Source organism: Ambystoma mexicanum, chromosome 2q (assembly GCF_040938575.1).
Source record: "Ambystoma mexicanum isolate Mex_15411 chromosome 2q, UKY_AmexF1_1, whole genome shotgun sequence".
NCBI classification, from domain to species: Eukaryota; Metazoa; Chordata; class Amphibia; order Caudata; family Ambystomatidae; genus Ambystoma; species Ambystoma mexicanum.
Genome location: NC_090924.1, coordinates 355650853 through 355672867, shown reverse-complemented (window position 1 = coordinate 355672867; position 22015 = coordinate 355650853). Strand labels below are relative to the sequence as shown.

Sequence of the window (22015 nt, the reverse complement as noted above, 5' to 3'; positions counted from 1 at the left end):
GCTTAGTGCCTTTCTAAAATAGTCTTATAGAGTTCTCAATTATCCTAGAGTTGCTTATTGCCCCTCTGGAAAGTATATAGAGTTCTTACTTAACTTAGAAGAATAAGTTACATATGTTGCATGGTGCATACTTGTCAGTGTTGGCATAACTTTAGTATTCCTGAAACAGAATAACACTGTAGGTTATTACCAATAGCGTCTGCTTACCTTGAATTACATTCTGTCATTCTAAAAGTCTGCTAATGTGTTTTTTTACTACCTATGAATAGCATTCTGCCATTGTAAATGTGCATCACTGGGTTTTACTCGCCTTGAACTGAATACTGCTATTATAAATAAGGTTTACACTTTGGCTTGCATACCATAAGTGTAGTGTTGGTTTTTAGAAGTGTGTTTATGAAGAAAGTACTTACCCTGTCTAAAGAACTCTTTGCCCGTGTATATATAAAATAAAACATTTGTCCAATACATCAGTGTTTGTTTCCTTTGGACCATATGTATGCTACACATTCTTTGTACCTATCTACAGCTCTCTCCCTCCTAAGATCAGTCTGGCTGCTGTGTCATTGCTACCGTTATCTCAGGTGCTACACGTCCATACTAAGAGTCTGATCAGACATTAGAAAAAGTGTTCCCAACTTTTAGGCTAGTATTAATTTGTAGACTGTACAATAGTTGGATTAGAAACAGTTGCTCGTTAGTTATTGCTTGTGCATTAAATTTAAATGATTTAGAAATATAAATAGTGTATAGGGAATCCCATGAAAGAATATATCAAATGAGAAATCCAACTGAAAACATGAAAACAAGCAGTTATGACGACACCAGAAATGTGGACGAGTCTTGGAAACTCAGCAGTTACTATTTTAAGAAAGACAGAAGAATCCATTTGGAATTATCTTGTTGTACATATTTTAAGATTCTCCTCCAAGCAATTGGATGAGAAGAACAAGTTACTTCTTGCCTTGTAACGTTCTTTCGACGGGATGTTCCTCCGACGTATTCCTAATCTTAGATATCTCCTTCCAGCTCTGCTGGCCTCGGAAAATGTTTTCTCTAGAGGGCGCTGCGCGTCGACGTCCTCCGAGTCGATGTCCCTCGACAGCCGCCGTATCGATGTCATCCTGCCTATAAAGGCCACGCGCAGCGTCCGTTGCTCAGTTCCGTTTTGTAGCCCACAATAATACTTTCTGGACTAAACTAATCACCCTGAAGGAGCGTAAGCTGCAAAAACAAGGGAAGTAGAACTGCGGGGATGGATGGGAGGGTCTATGAGGAATACGTCGGAGGAACATCCCGTATAAAGAACGTTACAAGGTAAGAAGTAACTTGTTCTTCGAAGGGATTGTGTCCTCCGACGTATTCCTCATCTTAGATAGGCTCCCATAGCAGTATTCTATTATCGGAGGAGGGAGTACTGACTTCACGCTGTCTTCTATTGATGAATAGAATGCAGTACAGCCCTTCCAAACCTAGTCTCTTGACTGGAGGAGGAATCCAAATTGTAAAAACGTGTAAAGGTATGGACAGACAACCATGTAGCGGCCGCACAGAGGTCTTTAACCGGCACGCCTCTTTTGAGGGCCGATGAAGCTGCAATACCTCTGGTCGAATGAGCCCTAAGGTTTTGAGGGGGCTCTTTCCCTGCCAGTTTATAACATTCCAGAATGGCTAGAATGATCCATCTGGAAATGGTCTGCTTAGTTATTGGTAACCCCAGCTTGTGACCTGCGTAACCTACAAACAGCTGGTCTGCCTGTCTTATCCTGGCTAGTCTACTGATGTAAAAACTTAAAGCCCTCCTAGGGTCTAGCCTGTGTAACCTCTCTTCCTCTTTCCCCGGGTGAGGAGGAGGATAGAAAGATGGTAGGGTAATCTTCTGAGTGATATGGAATTCAGAAACCACCTTTGGGAGGAAATTAGGCTTCACTTGCAGGACAACTTTGTCTTTGTGAAATATTGTGTGAGGGGGCTTACAAGAAAGAGCTTGTAATTCGCTCACCCTTCTAGCAGATGTAAGTGCTATTAATAAAACAGTTTTAAGGGTAAGGAATCTTAACGAACAAGAATGGAGAGGTTCGAAAGGTGTACCCATCAGGAAAGTTAGTACTAAGTTTAATCCCATAGGGGGATTTGGAATGGTCTTGGGGGATAAACATTGGTTAACCCCTTTAGAAACTGTATTACCAAGGGTAATTTGAAATAGGATGGTTCTTCCGCAGTACGCTTAAAGATGGATAGCGCTGCGGGATAGCCCTTAATGGTGCCAACTTGAAGGCCTAAATTTGCCAAATGTAGTAGGAAGGACAAAACCATTGGTGTACCACATGAAAAAGGGTCGATATTCTGTTCTCTACACCAGCTGCAAAATCTGTTCCAACGGCAGCGGTATAAAGACTTAGTTGCTGGCCTCCTTGCCGAAAGCAACACCTCCATAACATCATCAGGGAGGTCCCAATCCTTGTACCTCAGCCTTTCAGAAGCCAAGCGTGAAGGTTGAGGGTTTTGATGTGTGGATGGAGAACCTGACCTCCCTTCTGTGAGAGTAGGTTCTCTCTAAGTGGAAGTCGAATTGGAGGGCAGATGGACAAGTCTAGAAGGTCCGGGTACCACATTCTCCTGGCCCAATCCGGGGCAATTAGGATCATGGTTCTCCGGAATCTTCTCAACCTCCTGATCATTTGAGGAATGACAGGGACCGGTGGGAACGCGTACAGAAGCGGAAACTCCCAGTCCACTATGAACGCGTCTCCCAGAGCTCCTCTCGGGGGAAATTCCCTTGAGCAGAACAGGTCACATTTCCTGTTTAGGCTGGTGGCGAACAGATCTACCTGAGGGGTTCCCCAAAGGGCGAAGATCTCTTGAAGGGCTTCCTGAGCTAGCTCCCACTCGTGCGAGACTGTGTTCTGCCTGCTCAGAGAGTCCGCTGTCAAGTTCTTCTCTCCGGCTAGGTGAACTGCCGATAGAGAGATTCCTTCTTGGATTGCCCAAAACCAGAGCTGCATCGCCTCTCTGCACAGGGGTAGTGATCCTACGCCTCCTCTTTTGTTGAGGTAATGCATGGCCACCGTGTTGTCCGTCATTATCAGGACGTTCTTCCCTTGTACAGCTGGCAGGAACGCCTTCAGCGCAAGTCTGATGGCTCTCAGCTCTAACAGGTTGATATGTAGTCTGGACTCCGATGGAGACCAACGACCGCTGATGGTCAAGTCGTTGGCGTGGGCTCCCCACCCCGTGAGTGAGGCATCCGTGACTACTGTTATCTCCGGCCAGGGTTGCCAAAACTGTTCTCCTTTCAGAATGTTCTCCTGACAGGCCCACCACTGAAGGTCTCGAGCCACCCTGCCAGGAACCTGAAGAAGATCTGTCATTCTCCCTGAGAATTGTGACCACTGAGTCCTCAGTGCCCACTGGAGGGATCTCATTCTCAGGCGAGCCTCTGGCACTAGGAAAATGCAGGATGCCATGAGGCCTAGCAACCTCAAAAAGTCGAAGGCTGGGAGGCGTTGGGCATGTTGGAACTTGGTAACTGTCAGGCTGAGAACCTGGTGTCTGCAGAAGCTGCTGAACCCCCGACAATCCACCCAAAATGTGGCACTCTGAGCTGACATAATATAACCGCTCAGTTTACCTCACTTTCAGGGGAAAGGGGGAAGGGACAAAGAAACAAACACCAGGCTGGAAGCTATCAACTCGCTGGTTCTTCACCTGTAGTTAAAAACACAAACATGCAAAATTCCTCATTACTCATTTATCACTATACTAACCTTAAACTCTAAATCCATAATCAAAATAGTTTAAAAACCATACCTGGTTCTTCTCTACAGAATGCCCAGAGAAGTGAAAAGCAGACAAGACTTCCTTACTTGAGGACCAGAATCTTATAGAAAACTCAGCCTTTTCCTTAGGTCCATGAGTGTAAATTAACTTTGTAGTTGTAGTTAGTCTGCTCAAATCAAGATTCTTGAACTAGGTCTTCAAGTAAGATTAATGAAGTTCTTTTTAGTTCTGGTATTGGCTTTTAATATTTTCTTTTGTGGAAAGTCTTTTTCTCAAGACGAATTAAACTTGTGCTGAAATCTTCACGTGGAAAGCCAGAAATCGCGGGAAAAACGCACACGCGTAAAAACGCTCTTGCGCTATAGTCCAAGACGCGATAAAAATTACACGCGCTATCCTCCAAGTCGCGGGAAACACGCACACGCGCTGACGCCTCAATTCGCGGGTAAACGCACTCGCGCTAATGTCCAAGACGCATAAAAATTACACGCGCTTTCCTCCAAGTCGCGGGAAACTCGCACACGCGCTGACGCCTCAAATCGCGGGTAAATCGCACTCGCGCTGATGTCCAAGATGCGATAAAAATGACACGCGCTTTTATCCTAGTCGCGGAAAACACGCACTCGCGCTGGCAACTCAATTCGCAGGTAAACGCGCTCGCGCTAATGTCCAACTTACGAATTGATAAAGTACACGCGCAACATTCACACGCGCTTATATTATCTCGCGGAAAAAACCCATTGCGTAAACGAACAATATCCGCGAGTCCAAAGTACACGCTCGCGCTTTACTCTCACACGCAGAGACACACGCGCGGGTAAAAAATAACGGACAAAAAACTCTCGCGCTAGTTTGATTTAACTTGTAGCGATAAAAACTAACGTATGCGCTTCAATCTTTTTGATACAGATTTGATTTCAGTCTCATAGATAAATATAACCTTTTTACACGTTCAACAAATCTGGAAAGTCACTTATCTTGTAAAAGACTGGAAAACCTCTTTCCTCAGAAGTTTCTGACTCCTGTCCTGTGTCTCCAACAAACTCCAAACATGACTCCTGTTTCCTTTTCAGATCTTCCGCTCTACCGCTAGAAACTTGTCACCCTTGACAAAGTTAAGCAGGAGCAACTAGGCATACGACCTCTCAGCTGGGCTAGGACGATGAAAGGCAGTTTAGAATGTTCATTGTCCTCCCTATAAACAATCTCCAGCCAATCAGAATTTTGACTGAGAACCTCCATCTTGGCTTGGGGCATTCTCCATAGACTGCAATGAAGGTTAAGGGCAAAATTTGGCTGTATAAAAATATAACCCATATTAACTTCCTAAAACCTTTCTAAACTAAATATGTGTCTCCCCTGACCCAATGTAAGTGAGTATATAATACTGTATGTAAAGAATATGTCACTCCAACCTGACAGTACTTGACAGTAACCATCTGTAGAATATCTTGAGCCCTCACCTCTGGTGGCGAGGCTTTTCCCAGGGAAGTGTCCAGGATCGCTCCTATGAACTGGAGTCTCTGCGATGGTATCATTTGTGACTTCTTTAAATTGAGGGAGAAGCCCAGTCTGTGAAGGAAGTGGCACACATGATTTAGCTGGATCTGAGCTTGTTCCGGAGAAACAGCCCTGATCAACCAATCGTCCAGGTAGGGGTAGACGTGAATCCCTTCCCTCCTTAGACTTGCAGCCACTACCGACATTAACTTGGTGAAGACCCTCGGGGCGGAGGTCAGCCCAAATGGCAGCACTCGAAATTGATAGTGAGAGTTGCCAATTGCGAACCTCAGGTATTTCCTGTGTTTGAGATGGATAGGCACATGGAAATAAGCGTCCTGAAGGTCCAGAGATACCAACCAGTCCTGGAACTGAAGGGCCTGGAGGATCTGAGAAAGAGTGACCATCTTGAATTTGTCTTTTCTGAGGAATTTGTTCAATTCTCGCAAGCCCAAGATGGGTCTCAGTCCTCCGTCTTTCTTTGGAATGAGAAAGTAAGGGGAGTACCAGCCCTTGTTCCTCTCCGCTACAGGTACCGGTTCTATGGCACCTTTCTCTAGCAGGTCCCAAATTTCCTGCAAGAGGAGCGGATCTGGAGCTTTCTGAGAGCTGATCCCCGGTGGATGACTCTGAGGTATACGTAGGAAAGGCAGGCAGTAACCTTGGGCAACTGTTTCCAATGCCCAAGCATCTGACGTGATAGCCTGCCATACCGCCAGATGTTGAGTCAACCTGCCTCCTACAGGTGTCCTGTGAGGGAAGTCCTCAGAGTGGTTTTGGGGCGGCTGATGCAGATGCCGATGGTAAAGCGGTACCTGCTGTTGCTGCGGCTTTTGAATATCTACCCCGTCCACCTCGGGTAGTTCTTTGTCCCCTTTGAGCCTGTCGTCCTCTACCTCTTCCGAATGCGGAGTAGAAGCGAAAGGACTTGCCCCTCGCAGAGGTTCCTATGGGACGAAAAGGAGTCTGACGGATTGCAGCTCCTAGGGATTTTGCTGCTGCTTTTGAAGTTTGCAGTTTCTCTAAACTGTCATCCGCCTTTTTCCCGAACAAAGAAGAGCCATCGAATGGCATGTTCAAGAGCCTGGCTTGCACATCTGGGGCAAAACCAGACTTTCTCAACCAAGCGAATCTCCTGGTTGATGTACGTGCCGCCATTGCTCTGCTGATACTGTCAGCCGAATCAATAACCGTCTGGAGGGATTCGCACATAGCGTCTTTACCGTCCTGTATAATATTCAGGAACGCATCCCTTTCTTCTCCCTCCGGGATGCAGTCAGCCGCTGTAGAAGCACACTCCCAAAGTGTATGGCTGAACCTAGCAAGGGTGCAAGTAGCATTAACAGATTTTAACGCCATGCTACATGCTGAAAAGACTTTCTTTGCCATAGCATCATATTTTTTATCGTCCCTGTCCTGTGGGACGGTAGGATAAGCCGTCTTGACATCGGTAGAGGATGCTGCCTGTACCACCAGACTTTCTGGGGATGGGTGTTTAGACAAAAACTGGGTCTGTAGAAGATACCCTGTACTTTGTAGACAGTTTTTTATTTACTGCTGGTACTACATCTGGGGTTTCCCAGTTTGTCATGATCCTTCTCTGAAGAGCTTTATGAAAAGGCACCACAGGATCCTCCTGTGGCCCTTTGCCAAGAATATCGGTGAGGTCATCTTGTTGGAAAGATTGTGAAGGTGCAGACCACCCCATGAACTCTGTGATCCTGGCCAATAAGGCTCTATAGGGGGTTTCAGCATGCTCCCCGGGTCTGGCTTAGCAAACTCCACCTCAGGGGAAGTGTCTAACCCACTTGCCTCATGTAAGGAATCATGAAGATCCTTTAACCTGCGCTCTTCAGAGGAAAATTCCTCTCTAATTGGGGTTACAGGTCCCTGCAACTCAAATGTGTCTTCCTGTTCAGACAATTCTTCCAAAATTGAGGACATAGTTCTCAATTGTTCTGAACTCATAAAGGGAGTAAATCCCATTTCCAAGGCAGAGGGTGCCGAACTTGTCATTATCGGCCTCGAAAATGTCGATGTCGACGCCGAAGGCTTCGAGCGTGGCGTCGAAAACAAAGGCGGAGGCCTCGAAGACCTCAACAGAATTGGAATTCTACTCGACAATCTCGAAGCCATCGAGGACCTGGGGATAGTCACTGGGTGTGTCGTAACCGTGACTTTTCTTGGCGTCGACGCCGGTGTCGACGCTGGCGTCGAGTCGACAGACCCGTGTGTCAAAGGTCCCTTAGACAACGGCGTCGAAGACATCGACCTCGACGGAACCCTCGACGACGGCGTCGACGGAACCTTCGAGGAAGGTGTGGAGGTCATAGTCCTACTCGAGGGTTCGAGACGCGCTCGAGAGGTTTCCTTCGCCGGGTACTGCGACTCGCAGCGTTTTTGACCTTCGGTTCTTTCGACCAAAGCATCGCTCTCGGCAGTCTTCGAGGGGGTCGAGGCCACTTTCTCGAAGACGCTCATCATATTTTTGCGGAATTCCTCCCATTCAGCCCGGGAACTATGTTTCGTGGGGCAAGGGATTCTTTTTGGCGAAACAGAGGAAGAGGAAGACGGAGAAGGGGATCTTCGACGTCTCCTCTTCGAGTGCTTCGATCTCGAGGAGTGATGAGACCCACTCCGAGACCTGGAGCGAGAAGGGTGACAAGGAGACGAATGTCTCGACTTCGTCGACGAAGACGAAGCTTTAAAAGTCTTACCTTTCTCCAGCTTCCCCCTACGCTCCTTCAGGGCCTTAGCTGTCATGGACATACAAGTCCTCGCATTCCGAACAATGGTGTTCAGCTCCCAAACACCACAGAAAAACTCTGTGAGGGTCAGTCAACAACATCTTTTTCCCACGATTTCGACATTTCTTGAAGCCGGATCGAGGAGTTGTCGGTTCCGACGAGGAAGCCATCGAGTATGGATCGAATGACTCGAGGTAAATAGGATTAATCTGACTAAGAACTGAGCAACGGTATTCCGAGGCACTGAGTAAGCGTGGAAAAACGGAACTGAGCAACGGACGCTGCGCGCAGGATGACGTCGATACGGCGGCTGTCGAGGGACATCGACTCAGAGGACGTCGACGCGCAGCGCCCTCTAGAGAAAAATTTTTCCGAGGCCAGCAGAGCTGGAAGGAGATATCTAAGATGAGGAATACGTCGGAGGACACAATCCCTTCGAAGTACAGATCTCCACACTACCTGAAGACCGGAATCTGTTTATTTTATCTAATTACCCTTTCCCCTGTGGTGTTACGAGTTAATTTATAGTATTAATTTCAGCTGGTTATGAGATGCCCTTGTGGGACTGTGTGGTCAGCAGCTCTTGCGCATCAAGGCATTCAGGACCTAACATAATAAAAGGCCACGTTATTAATTCGGCCAAAGATGCCATGGACCCCTCAGAGATCACAATAGATTATCTGGCCGAAATGATTAGAGAGTTAAGGGAAGAACAAAGGGCAGTTCACAAAGACCATATTAATTTGAATAAGAGGGTAGAAGAGTTGAATAATAAGGTACCCTACATGCAGAAGACCTCTAAACCTCAATCCTCCGAAGTCTAGTGACCATGAGAAACCTCCAGTCTTGGTTAGGGGAGTCTTGGCTGATAATCTGGAGACGGGCAATGGGGCAGTAAGTGGTCAGCGAGTCGACCAGATGTCTGTGCCGTTGGCTTCCCTAGATCACTTTGGTGGGTATCCCAAAAAGTATCAAACCTTTATGACTCAGTGCGAGTTGCACTTTCTTTGTAGACCTATGGTTTTCCCCCTGGATGCCGCCAAGGTTGCTTTTGTGCTATCCTACTTATCAGGTGAGGCAGTGGCTTGGTCGGTCTTGCTCGTCGGGGAGGGAAGTCAGAGTTTAAAAAGAGGTTTGATAAAAGAAAGATTTCTTTGGTGGTATGGCATGCAAGCACACCTCAAGTGTTTGTCGTTCTCAATACACCAATGGTATGCCCAGTATTCACCAACATCCTTTTCTACAGTACTGAGAACTGATTGACCCCATCATCCCCATGCAGATGAATTCTATGTTCTTTTCGAGAACCACAAATTACTATAAACTAGGTCCTGTGGGAACAGGCTGCTAAGGAAAGCAATTGTTGGCAGAGATGCAGAAGCCTCACATCCTAATAAAGAAGGTCCGGTTAGTTTGGAGATCAAAGGGATTCGCACCTCAGGTCCTGAAAATTAATTAACTTTAGAGGTTAAAAAAAGAGGTGACAGTAGATAAAGCACTTCCTTTTTCACAATACACTTGTTATGCGGGGTAGGGACGGGAACAAATTAGCGCCTGGCCATCCAAAGGAAGGAGAAAGGTATCCCCTGCGGATCCTTACACTCCAGGAGCATGACGACGGCATTACCTGTTGTGTTGCATTGCAAACAGATCGAAAAAACTGGTATGCTCAAGAAATGAAAAATTCAGCCAAGTACATCGCCATGCAGTTATCACCCTGAAAGGATGTGCAATTGTCTGCTCAGGGCATCTGCACTCATGTTATCGCCAGCCAAGTAGAAGGCAACTGGCAAGAGGAGTGGTGCAGACAGCAGCCCCAAATGTCCAAGACCAAGAGACATTGATAGCAATCGTGCCCCCCACAGTTCAGATGGAACATTCCATAGTTCATTTCTAAACCAATAGACAATAACCCAGGATTGAAGGGAGGACATCCATCAAAGCCAAGAAGATGGCCTTCAGTTCCAGGAAGTTTATATCAAGGAGTTATTCTGCCTGCAAGAAGTGGTGTACCTCATCAGTGCAGGTCTACTCCACAATGGATGAGTCTGTGGCGAGGGTCCAGGAAGGAGGCAAGGGATAGCAGGGCACTCTCGCCAGTAGGGTCCCTCATCCATTCACCAATGACAGTCCAGGCGCATAGAAGTCAAAACCGGGATCAGTTCTGTCTAGGGCTGTGTGTTGTGACCAATGAGAGGCCAGGTGTAGCTGAGTCAATCACGTGTGCAGCCTTGCACAGGAGAAAACTGTGATGCAGGATTGCATTAGGCCCCTCAAAAGAGGGTTGTGGAAAAATCTTGTTAAAAATAGTAAGCATTCTCATATATACAAGCATCCCCTAATGTCTGGTTTGTGGATACCATTACCAAACACCTCCAATATATGTGCAGTTGCTGAAATCTCTCACCAGTAGCTGTATCAAAATATAAAGTCCACTCCATTCTTAAATGTTGCTCCTTTACTTTCGATAACCGAACGCAATGGCAGAAAGTCAAAACCCAATGATGCCATCTACTCATGGGACCAAGATGGGAGGAGCGTACATGTCATGCTGGCATTTAGTTTTTATAGGCCCATCACAACACCCAATTTTAAGATTTGGCAAACTAATATTTCAGACTAACCACTAGAAGGTGGCAACCACAGCGCATGTGATGCAAAACCAGATCAGGGTGCAAAAAACAATTTGCATTGCTAGGTTCAAGATCCCTATTATAGGCTATAGTAAGTAACACTGGCATGTTTTGAAGCATACACATTTTCTGGAATAAATGGAGGAAAAGAAAGCAAATGTAAAAGGCTAAATGCTTTTGTTTGACAAACGTGTGTAGCAAAAGCAGAAAAGCATTTCATTTACATGTAAAACTGTGCCAAATTAAAGAAAAAGACATGCAAATAAAGCATTAAAATAGTTGTTTTGACTTGTGAAAAAGTTACTTGCAAAGCTACTGTTTTTAGGACAAATGCTTAGCAGCATCTGTGTCATGATGCAGATGTTCAAGATCACTTACTGAAATACTGGATCAGGTTTCACCACATGAACAGATCCCACAGACACTGGTGTAGTTACTAATAATGGTGTAGTAGCATCCAAGGAAGGTATGATGGGCTGAGAAGGGTCAGTTGGCTCTACTTTGATGGAAGGCGATGGCGTGCGAACTGATGAGAGCACAGGATCAGTAACTTGCAGTGTAGTGGATATGATGGGAGCCATAAGAGGGTCTTGCTGCCGGGATGCTGTTGGTCTTAATACTGGTGCTACATTACGCTGTGGTAATAGTCGTGTAGGCTGTTTTGGGGGCGGTGCCTGCTGCTTGCGTAGTCTTTTTGAGTATCCAGTTTCATTTTTGAAGTTGTTTACTGCCTAGAGAAATAAATGTAGAAAACGGATTACATTCTCACAATCACCTTAGAATCCCAGAAGATAGGTTTGAATATGAAAATTAACAGAACAGGGCACATGTGCAATAGCAGTGAGTTGCCTGAGACAATGCTTTTTCATACATTCACACGCTTTACATGTTCTTGCTCCCAGTGATTGGACTTAGAATAGTTCAAGCGAGACTTAAAGTTATAACCTACACCTCTTGTGCAAGACCCTGATAGGTTTTGTTTTTCTCTGGCCCATTCTACCAGACTGTTACCGATTAATCCTCTAAATCATTGTGCCCATACGATATCCTAAGTCTCTTAGGGGTAGGTGATAGATTAGATTTTCATAAATGTGAATACTCTTCCTGACCTGAACCACAATCAAGTGGCTTACCATGCCTTATATGCAGTCAACACATGCCGGTCTACCAGACCCTGCCATGGCCAGGTGAGGCGCCATTGCCTCTCATTGTACACAGTCGGCTTCCCAAAGCTTACCAGTAAACCCCTACCTCTATTCAGGCAAAATAAGGGTCTTTAAACATGCACCTCCTCATCACAACCCTACAAAGCGTCTCATTCATATGGTTTAAAACATCCACTCGCTGGAGCAGATGTTGGCCATTCACCCATGCACCTTGCCTGTAACCTCGTTGCTAATGCACAAGGTATGGTGGCTTCTGTAACTGCTCGCCTTAGATTACCTGCCCTTCATCTACAGTGGCACATCCCACTGCATCCTTCTTGTGATATGGCCTTAGCACTGGCAGCAGCCATACTAGCGACCAGCCCTGTGGTCAAAACGTGCTCCTTATTGCTCAGGCAGAGTACCACTGCCCCAGTAATCCTACTGCCGCTTAACTCACAGCTGCCGTGGGAAACTCAACCTGATCTACCTTCCTTGGCTGCATCACAGGAAGTAGCATCTGCTAAACCTCTCCCCATATCGCCTCACGAGACCGCTCCTGATAACACCAGGGCATCATTATACCATGCGTTGCCTCCACCAGCACCCAGCCTCACACATTGGTGAGGGCCCCAGATTACAAATCATCGCACAGCCACCTCGCTGCCACATTGCCTAACACTGACCTTAAGTCTCTGACCCCAATTTTAATGTTAGCTTCTCCTATACTTCCAGCCGATCCACACCTAACACCTAGTAGTCATCAGCCAGCCATGTAGCAAATACAAATATCAAAGGAGCACTAATCAACACCAGGTCTCTGAATGCTAATGCGCTAGACATCAGTGATTTAATGAAATTAAATTGCCTTGATCTGCTAGCCATAATGGAAACTTGGCTACATCCCTTTTCAGGCCCTGCTCTTTCCCTCGCTGTCCCAAATAACTACATTATCACTGGCAAAGACAGACCGGACGCAAGAGGGGGTGGGAGGGTGGCCAGTATCGCCAGAAATTAGAGAAACCAATAGCCTAGTCCTCCTATCTTGTGAAGTCCTGACTACGAAATTATCACTATCGCACACTGCCACCATGAAACTGCACCTAATGTATAGACCCCGTGCCATACACTCTTTCGAAGAGGACAACACACACCACCTTTCTGCGGATGCCAAGCCCTTATAAAGGGAGGCCCTCATGGGAGATATAAACTTAGGTTATGATAGTTCTGACCTTAGCGCTATTGCCCTAGTAAACGCCATTGAAGCCTTGGCCTTTACTCTATGCATTTCAAGCACTACCCATGACAAAGGCTGCACTCTAGATTGGCTGGTCGATCTCAATTCTAAAATTGTGATCACCTCCAACGTGCCTTGTCCCTGTTCAGAACATATCTTCTTTCATATCCCCATCGACAATCAGCTGTCAAACACGTAATCACCTTTTCTTGCCACTCTTCTGAGAAATTCACAGAACATAACTCCAGCACGCATACTACCCTTGCTGAAAAATCTCACCCACCACACAGACACTTCCGGCAACCCATTAGAGTGGGGCGATACCCACAACCAGTCCCTACTGTGGGCCCTCGTAATGGTTGCACCCACGGAGAAACAAAGCCAAACCCCCAGCCCACCATAACACATGGTTTACCCCTGCCCTCAAAGCACTCGCATAAACAAATGGGCCACAGAGAATGCATTGAGAAATTACCCGATGGCCACTAGCAAAGTACGAATCACTACGTCAGCGAAAGTCTACAAACTAGCTATACTTGAGACCAAAAGCTCCACGTACAATGCCAGAATTAACAAAGCCAACTCATCCATCGCAAATGTTAGGGAGAAAATGTGCTATTCCCTTCACCTTAGAGACCCTCAGAAACTTTGCTGGATTTTGAGGACTTAATTGTTTTATACCTGGAGAGAGAGTGAGCCTTTTTTCCCCACTCCCTCATGTATTTTGATGTGTGTTTTACTCTTGTGTTCTTTGATTATGGAGTTTTACACCCACAGTGCAGTGGCACAGGAAAGCCCATCAGGCTGTCCCAAGGTTTTAATAGCTTCTATGGGATAAACGACTTTCCCAGAGAAAGTTAAGTTGACTTTAGTCGCTTTAAATTCCTAGACCCAGCACACCCTATCTTACAAGAGAGTGCTGGATGGGTTATCTAGTATCGCCTATGTCTAGAAACGCATGTAGCAGTCAAATACTACCCTTTCCTCTCGAAATGGCTGGTGGAAGTGGTTTTACAACTAACTACAATGATTTTTCCCCGATTGCGAACATCAGTAGCGTTCAATCGCATGAGTCATGTTTTTCAAGATGGCATCTGAGCCCCCTTTTTTTAAACAGGTCCCGGTGGTCTTTTTTCGCCATTTCTTTTTGGAAAGGTCCCTCTAGAGTTTGTCTCTGCGTGCCAAACTAGGTTTGGTCCCTTTGTTCCTACGCCTTTCGCAGGCTTCAGGACTGAAGACCGCCTCTGGCGCCTGAGTGTCTGGAGTGGGCAGGAAGTGAGGGAGGTTCCCGAATCTGCCTGTGCTTAGTCTCCTAGGAGACCCAAATGTACTCTGGCGTAATTGGCTGACTGTCCGGCAAGGACAGCCACCCTGCTGGGTGAGTGGCAGCTAGGCTGGCATGAATGGGAGAAAACTGTTTAAAAGGCAAGTCTCTTGGCTTGGACGGCAGAGACTTGGAACAAAAGAACCGAAGCCGAGCTGGAAAAGGACGGCTGCTGCCACACCTGGACCGCTGGTTTGCCCGGTGAAGCCCTGCTGCAGGTCTGAATCTCCAAGTTCATCTCGACAGAGAAGCCCTTCAAGGACAACTTCTCCCTTTGAGTTGGTGGGACCAATTAACCCATAAGCCACCTGGATACCATTCTCGGAGTTGGTTATATTTTCCTCATAGTGCTGCAGGAAACCGAACAGCCAGGGAGAAGGGCACCAGTTTGTGTGCTTGACGACAGCTACCAGAATCGAAGATTTGCCAGTTTGCTAGCTTTGTGACCAGTCCCCGTGCAGTGCAGGAGTCCCAACGTCCTCTCTCTTGTCCCCACGACTGAGGCTCAGGAACAGTGAGATCTGCAGGAACTGCCAGTAACAGAAGTCTTCAGCTGCATCTTTTTCTTCAAAATAAGGTACTGTGAAAACCCGACCGAGAAAACTTATATCTCACTGCGAAAGTGCATGAAACTTTGGCAACTTTCAGGCCTAGTCAGCTTGTGACCCGGCATATTAATCTTTCTTCTATGAACTATTTCTGAGAACCGTGGCAGAGACTTTTCCGTTTAACTACCAGAACCGTTTTTTACTTATACAAGACAATGCTGCCCATTGACTTTGGCCTACCTATTGCATTGGACCAACTCCTCTGGTGAACTCAAACTATTTTCACTGTTTAAGAGTAACTATTTGTTTTATTAACTTATGCCATTTTGCTCCTCCTTCAAAGTAGTTTAAATGCCTCAGAACCGGATAGTGTGAAGTATTGTAGTATATTTGTGTGATATTCAATGCCTCCTTTTAGTGAATGTTTTCTAAATGATTGTGTAATAAATTAATAAGTGTTTTAGCAACAAACCTTGAGTATAAGATTCTTTTTGAATAATTGTAATTCTAGATCTCTGTGTAACACCCTTACATCTCACATTCCCTCTTGAGATAAGCCTGGTTGCTCAGCTCACTAACAAAAACGGTGTGGTACAGACTTATACCAAAGGTTGGTTTTGCGTACACCTGTAGTCATAGTTGTGTGTAGTGGTCCCAGAGGGTACTGCATACAAACACTGCCTAACAGCAAACTAGAATCCCTAATCCCCATGCATGATAATTGCCTGAAAGACAACACCTGGTGTCTAAATATACAAACCACCCTACTGAACACAATTTCATCTCTTCAAAACAAGATCTAAAAAAAGAATCAATAGGACCACAACAGATCCCCTGACACTACCCTCCCAATACATCACACACTGCTTCAACTTCAAACCCCTTACAGAACCCATAGTAATACAAATTAATAAAGGCCTCTGTTAGGCAAAGTTTGAATTCAGTACCCTCTGGGAACACTACAAGCAACTATAACTAGAGGGATAGGCAACCCAACCTTTGGTATAAGCTTGCACTACACAGTTTGGTTAGCATGCTGAGCAGCCAGGCTTATCTTAAGAGGGGGAAATGTGAGCAGTAATGGAGTTACACAATGATTCACAGTTACAGGTATTCAAATCAACTCTTACACTCAAGGTTTCTTGCATAAACAATTAATAATTTATTAATAAGTCAGTTATAAAAGCCTTCTTCAGAAAGGAGCAATAGATAAGTAACAAATATACTTCAATAATGTACACTGAGTTTCTGAATCAGACAAGACCCTTTTGAGATGGCCCACAGACACAACCTACACCTACAGGTGACTTCAGTAACAAGGGTGCTGGGGACATTAATATGTTACTGTTGGCATTCACAACACACTTAAGAAGTTGGTAAAAGGCAAAGGTTATTAGAACACAAGAAATTACAAATATTCATAAGCAGGGCAAAAACTTTCAGATGGCACTTAGAAGAGTCATTCAATTCAAATAGGCTAAGCCAAAGTCAATGGGCAAAAGTCTTTGTATAGGATGCAGCACTTCAGGTAAGCAAATGGAAAAGTCTTTGCACAAGTTCTTAGGAGTCTTTGATAAAGAAGAATCAAATGTAGGGCCACAAGCTGATTAGACTTGTGAGTTGTAGAAGTTACAAGCACTTCCACAGTAAGAGGCAAGTTCTCTTAGACTGGTTTTACAGTACCTTGGTAATCAGAAAAGATGCCGCTGAAGACTCCTGTTCCTGTGCAGCTCTGCAGATCTCACTGTTTCTGGGCCTCAGTCGTGGGGACAAAAGGGAGGACGTCGGGGGACTCCACCAGTACCGTCAAAACAGGCAACTGGCAAACTACTTTCAGTGGCTGATTTGCGTTTCAACTCCTTGCGGTTCAGCAAATAGCAATATGAGCAGTTCCTGGCTGTCAAGGTGGACTTTGCTCACATCTGAGGTCCCATACTCTACTAAGGGGGTCAGGCTTGGGCAGTCCTGCTTCGTGGGATTCCAGAGGATCTTCCAAAAGCTTTAGGCCAGCTTACAAGCAACGCACACAATCTGGTGTCCCTTTCCCTGGCTCTACGGCTTCCTGCAGCAACTCTGAGGAAATTCACCCAGCTCCGAGATGGGTGTCCAGGTGGCTTACTTTGGAGTTGATTGGTCCCACCAACTCAAAAGGGAGAAGTCATACTTTAAGGGCTTCTCTGTCGATGCAAACTTGGCAAGTACTCACTGCAGCAAGGCTTCAACGGGCAAACCAACGGTCCAGGAGTTGCAGCAGACATCCTCTTCAAGCTCTTCTTCGGTTCCTTCGTCCAGTGGTCGACTCTGCCTTCCAAGCCAAGAGACTCGCCTTTTATACAGTTCTCTCCCATTCATTCCAGCCTAGCCGTCACTCCCCCAGCAGGGTGGCTGTCCTTGCCAGACAGTCAGCCAGCTAATCACCACAGAGTGCATTTGGGTCTCCTAGGAGACTAAGCACAGGGAGTTTTGGGCACCTGCCTCACTTCCTGCCTACACCAGACACTCGGGCGCTAGAGGCGGGTTTCTCTCAGAAACCCTGCCAAAGGCGAAATTAACCAAGAGACCAAACCTGGTTTGGCGCACAGAGAAACTCTCTAGAAGGTCCTTTCCACAAAGACCTGGCGGAAAAAGAAGACCTGGCACCATTTTAGTGAAGATGGCTGGATGCCATTTTGAAAAACATGGCTCCCGCAGTTAACGTTACCGGGTCCGTGAAAAATCGCGGTAAATTTAAGCCTGGGTAGTTCAAAATGAAACCACTACCACCAGCCAGTCAATTGAGGAAAGGGTAACAACGTTTTTTAGATGACCATTTAGACACAGGGGATACCAAGTAACCCCTCCAGCACTCTATTGTAAGATAGGGTGTGCTGCGTCTAGCAAGTACAATGCTAGGTAAAGCCAATTTCACATTACTGCCCTGGGAAACAGTAGTTGATCCCAGAGAAGGTATTTAAACCTTGGGAAATCTGGAAGACTTCCCTATTGCACTGCACCGAAGGTGCTGTGCGACACAATTGTAAAAGATGCCGCCTATGGAGTTGGTTAGACTCCACAACCAAAAAGAAACGAAGAAAGAAACAAATTGAATTGAAAAGTTCAAAGTCCCAAAGTTTAGCAAAAGAGCTGGAAGGCTCCAAGGTGGGAGGAATTGGCACATTTTTGAGAATTCTCCCCAACAGCCTCAAACCTTCAAGATGTCAAGGAGACATCTGCCCGCCACGGTCATCAAAGACTGCTGAAGGCTGTCGCACCTTTCATTTCTTCACTCATCAATTCCTCTCTTGCTACTAACTCTGTGCCTGCTCATTTAAAAGATGCTGGAATTCTACCCCTTCTAAAAAAAAAACAACACTTGATCCCAATATTCCCACTAACTATTGTGGGGTACATTGACCAGCCCAGCAGAACTCCCCTACCTCACCAAACTACATCTCAGCAGTCAACAGCAGAATGGCTGCACTGGTGCTGTTGAGCACTATCGCCCTTGCCTTAAAACTACATTTTGCAGTTACCAAAATAATGGATGTGCTGTCTTACCAGCCACACATGGGGTGAGATGAAACACCAAATACCCTGAGAATTGCTGCCAGTATTTTCTTCAGTGGCACCAGAGAAAAGTTAATTTGCACCAAAAAGAAAAGAATTCAAAGGCAGTGCTGCTAGGCTGCCAGCCCAAAAGCTTTTCACTGAAAAAGGAAATATTCTGCCTTTTAAAATGACTGCACCTTGATGCTCTTTTTCATCTGTTCAACAGTACACAGTTCTGATCCAGTGAGACCTACGTTTATTCACCCTCAGGTTATGCTCCAGAAGGAAGGGGCATTTCTCACTGAATGACAGGCTGTGTCGGGCAAGATCTGTGAAATAACCAAGAACTTCATTCCAAGCCGTACGCAAAAATGCTTTACTTTGCAACATAATATCACAGCTAAATTCTTCACAAGAAGCCCCATTTCTCTGTGCTTATGGTAGCGTCAGTGGACAGTTGCCTGGGACAGATTTATGTGCATGAGAAATTGACTAGGGCTGCAAATAATGTTTAGGATCTAGATCGAAGAGAAAACTGCATTGTGAAGTGACAGCCAAGGAAAATTAACCACATGTAAAAATGGTTGCTTTTTGCAAACAAGTTAAATGTCTGTTTAAAAGTAAATTGTTGAATTAAGGCCCTGACCTTGCATAGAAAGGTGATGGGGTTTCTTTTCAAATATATGTAGGATATTTATTCCCAACAGAATGGCTTCTGGTTCACGAAAGAAAAAATAAATCTACTGTGAAACCAGCACGACAGGTTTTGTTCAGCCCCTGGCTTCAAGGGACATGGCTTCCTGGGAACAGGATTTGCCTCCCTTCAAGTGGACCAGCCCCCGGGGCATATTAATAGGCAAGGGGAGAATGTAACACGCTCGTCAGACTCTGTGGCAGTGCTCTAGCCTTGGACAAAGGATTTCTGGGACACCAGAGTGTGACTTTTTAAGCAGCAATTCACTGCAACTTCAACTGGGGAGCTTCAAAGGCAACTCCAGAGCAACATTGGGATGTATGCCCTTATTTGGAAGACAATGCTGCCCATTTGGGGCAAAAGACTGTTCTGAATTAATACATTTTAAGACTTTATTTCTGCAACCGGAAAAAAAGCAGGAATGTAAAAGTTTAACAGTTTAAATGTAATTTGTGTGGCATTAAAACACGCTATTGTGGATTTCCCTAGCATGCATGGGACGCAAACAGCGGAAAAATGTAATTCCTGGGAAAACTGGACATGGTATAACTTTGAAATGTAATGCAAACATGCTCTGTGATAATAGGTACTCATATATAAAATTGTAGAATTTTAAGTGAAATATTTCCCACCGAAAATTGCGAAGGATTATTAGAAGGGCTAAATAATACTGTATAAATTTGGGAGTTGAAATGCCATGCTCTGTGTGAAATATGCAATATGCCTATGTGAATTTCATAAGTGCCACAACAGTAAAAAGGTGTATTTTCGGGTCATAACCGATTTTGGCAAAAGTGACTGGGATGGCTCTGTACCTCATAAAAATACACCCCATAAAACTGAGTCCCCTCCTTCAGTCCAATCTGCTTCTAGGGAGGACATATACATAGGCTGACCTATCCAGTTAAGAGGCATGTCAAGCCAAAGCCTGCCCCATGGTATAATCTTGTGATGTCATCTGCCTTACAGAAGGTAGAGTCTCACAGAGACAAGGAACACACTTCTGAATTTTCCAGCTCCTGCGTATCCAGACATTCCACATTCATCCTGCAACATTCCAGATTCCACTGCTAGGCCAGAGCATAGCTGACTATCCAGGCAGGACCACTGATCCAAAAGGAAACCCCACGGAAAATCCCAATAACTCAGGGAGAAAGGGGGGAAAGTTGTGGTACCCTTTTTGAGAGTATGCTGTGACCAGACCGGCTTCTTGTCCCAGTACCTGCATGCCAGCTGTACCCCTGCTATCCAGTGACCAGACAGGCCCAGCTGTTTTCTTTTATGAGAGCCTGCCGTTGTGCTGTGACCAGATCCTTTGAGTCCAGAAACCTGGTTGGCTGTCCCAAAACCAAACTCAAGTGCTGATTGCGAGCATCACCCCATCCCATAGCAACACATAGCATACCCCATCTTGATAGCTTGCCTTTGTTCCACCTTCTACGTAATCCCATCAATACCCTGATAACTTGTTTAAAACTGTCAGAATTCTCTGTGCATCCGGTCCTTGATTTCCTAGTGTTAGCGCCATTCTTCCACTCATTTCTGCCATTTTTAAGTCCTTAATACTATATTTTGATTAAATAAATTAATTCTCCCTAAAAGGTGGCACACTGCATGAAGGGTTACAACTGCAGTGGGACCTTTCTATTCACGGGTGCCGTTTCTATTTTCTAGCCACTAAAATCTAGTTTAAGTGAAACTTGCCCTTTCCTTTCCAAACCGATTTTCTCTGTCAACTGCTTTTATTTTTAAAACCTAATTTCCTTTCCCATTGAGAATCTCATCCTGTCATTAATTTAGAGTCACTCTTTCACTTGCACATCACAGGGATAATATGCATCTGTCATTCAGCATAAAAACCGCATTCTGATTGTCTATTTCACCTGTTTTTCAAACCGTTTTGACATTTAAACCTGTGTAAATGAGCAAATGCAATTTCTATGCGTGTGATTTGGCTGCACTGTGTTGTCACTACAAAGTTGATTTTTGAACTGCATGCCCGTTGTTGGTACCTTGCCTTGTAGTTGCTAGTGTTCTTACATCCCTGATACGGTTATAACTCAGATTTCCCCAATTCATTCAACCGCACATGTAAATAAAATATTTAGTAATTCCAACTGCTATTTTATGCAATTGCAAAGGTTTTAAACTCAGATTTTGACTCCCGTTTTGTGAGGGGAAAGTCGGATTTTAATTCTGTTTGCTGCCTAGTATACCTAAAATTCGATTAATAGGGGTTTGAGGGAGCATTGCAGGGGGAAATCTCAACTCGGGTGCTATCTACCCGAACAGTAAAATTGCTCCCTTTCATTTGTGCTTTGGATATGTTATAGAAGGTCAAACTAAGTGTATTTCATCAATTTACCTTGTAATTATCACCCGATTGGTGATTGCTGTCCAATATAAAATGTGTGACTTTCTTTGAATTTAAAATAAATAAATATTGTATGACCAACCACCTGGTTCATGTTCCATTGTGACCCGGGGTATTTGTCAAAAAGCAACAGAATACAGGTTACCCTTATATAAATAAATTGATAAAGAAAGAACACACTTCAAAATGTCCACAGTTGAGATCAACATGGCTAGGCAGCACCTTCTGCACAAGTTATTTGTCAGAGGGGAATGGACACAGCAGGATGAGGCAGTCTGGCTAGAAGGAATGATGCAACAGGTCACCGCCATCGACATGGATACGTGGCAGGACGGTTGCCCATTACATCAAGCTTTGAGCGAGTTGTACATGACTCCGAAAATGAAAGAGGAGCAGATTAAAATGGTCAGAATCACAGCCTACATGTATCTCCACATCGGAGTGATGCAGGAAAAACATGAAGAAAACAGAACCTTTGCGCAAAACCAGTCCGGGCTCAAACCAA

At 45.2% G+C, this 22015-nt stretch overlaps 1 protein-coding gene across 3 annotated transcripts in view; it reads right to left on the bottom strand.

The window, feature by feature from the left end:
• The window catches only part of RBBP6 (RB binding protein 6, ubiquitin ligase), a 726265-nt gene that overhangs the window by 409265 nt on the left and 294985 nt on the right, over nt 1-22015 (bottom strand). For all 3 annotated transcript variants that reach the window (XM_069647373.1, XM_069647374.1, XM_069647376.1), the window contains one exon: nt 11039-11391. In XM_069647373.1, the coding sequence (XP_069503474.1) occupies nt 11039-11391 (353 nt within the window). The remainder of the gene's footprint in view (nt 1-11038; nt 11392-22015) is intronic.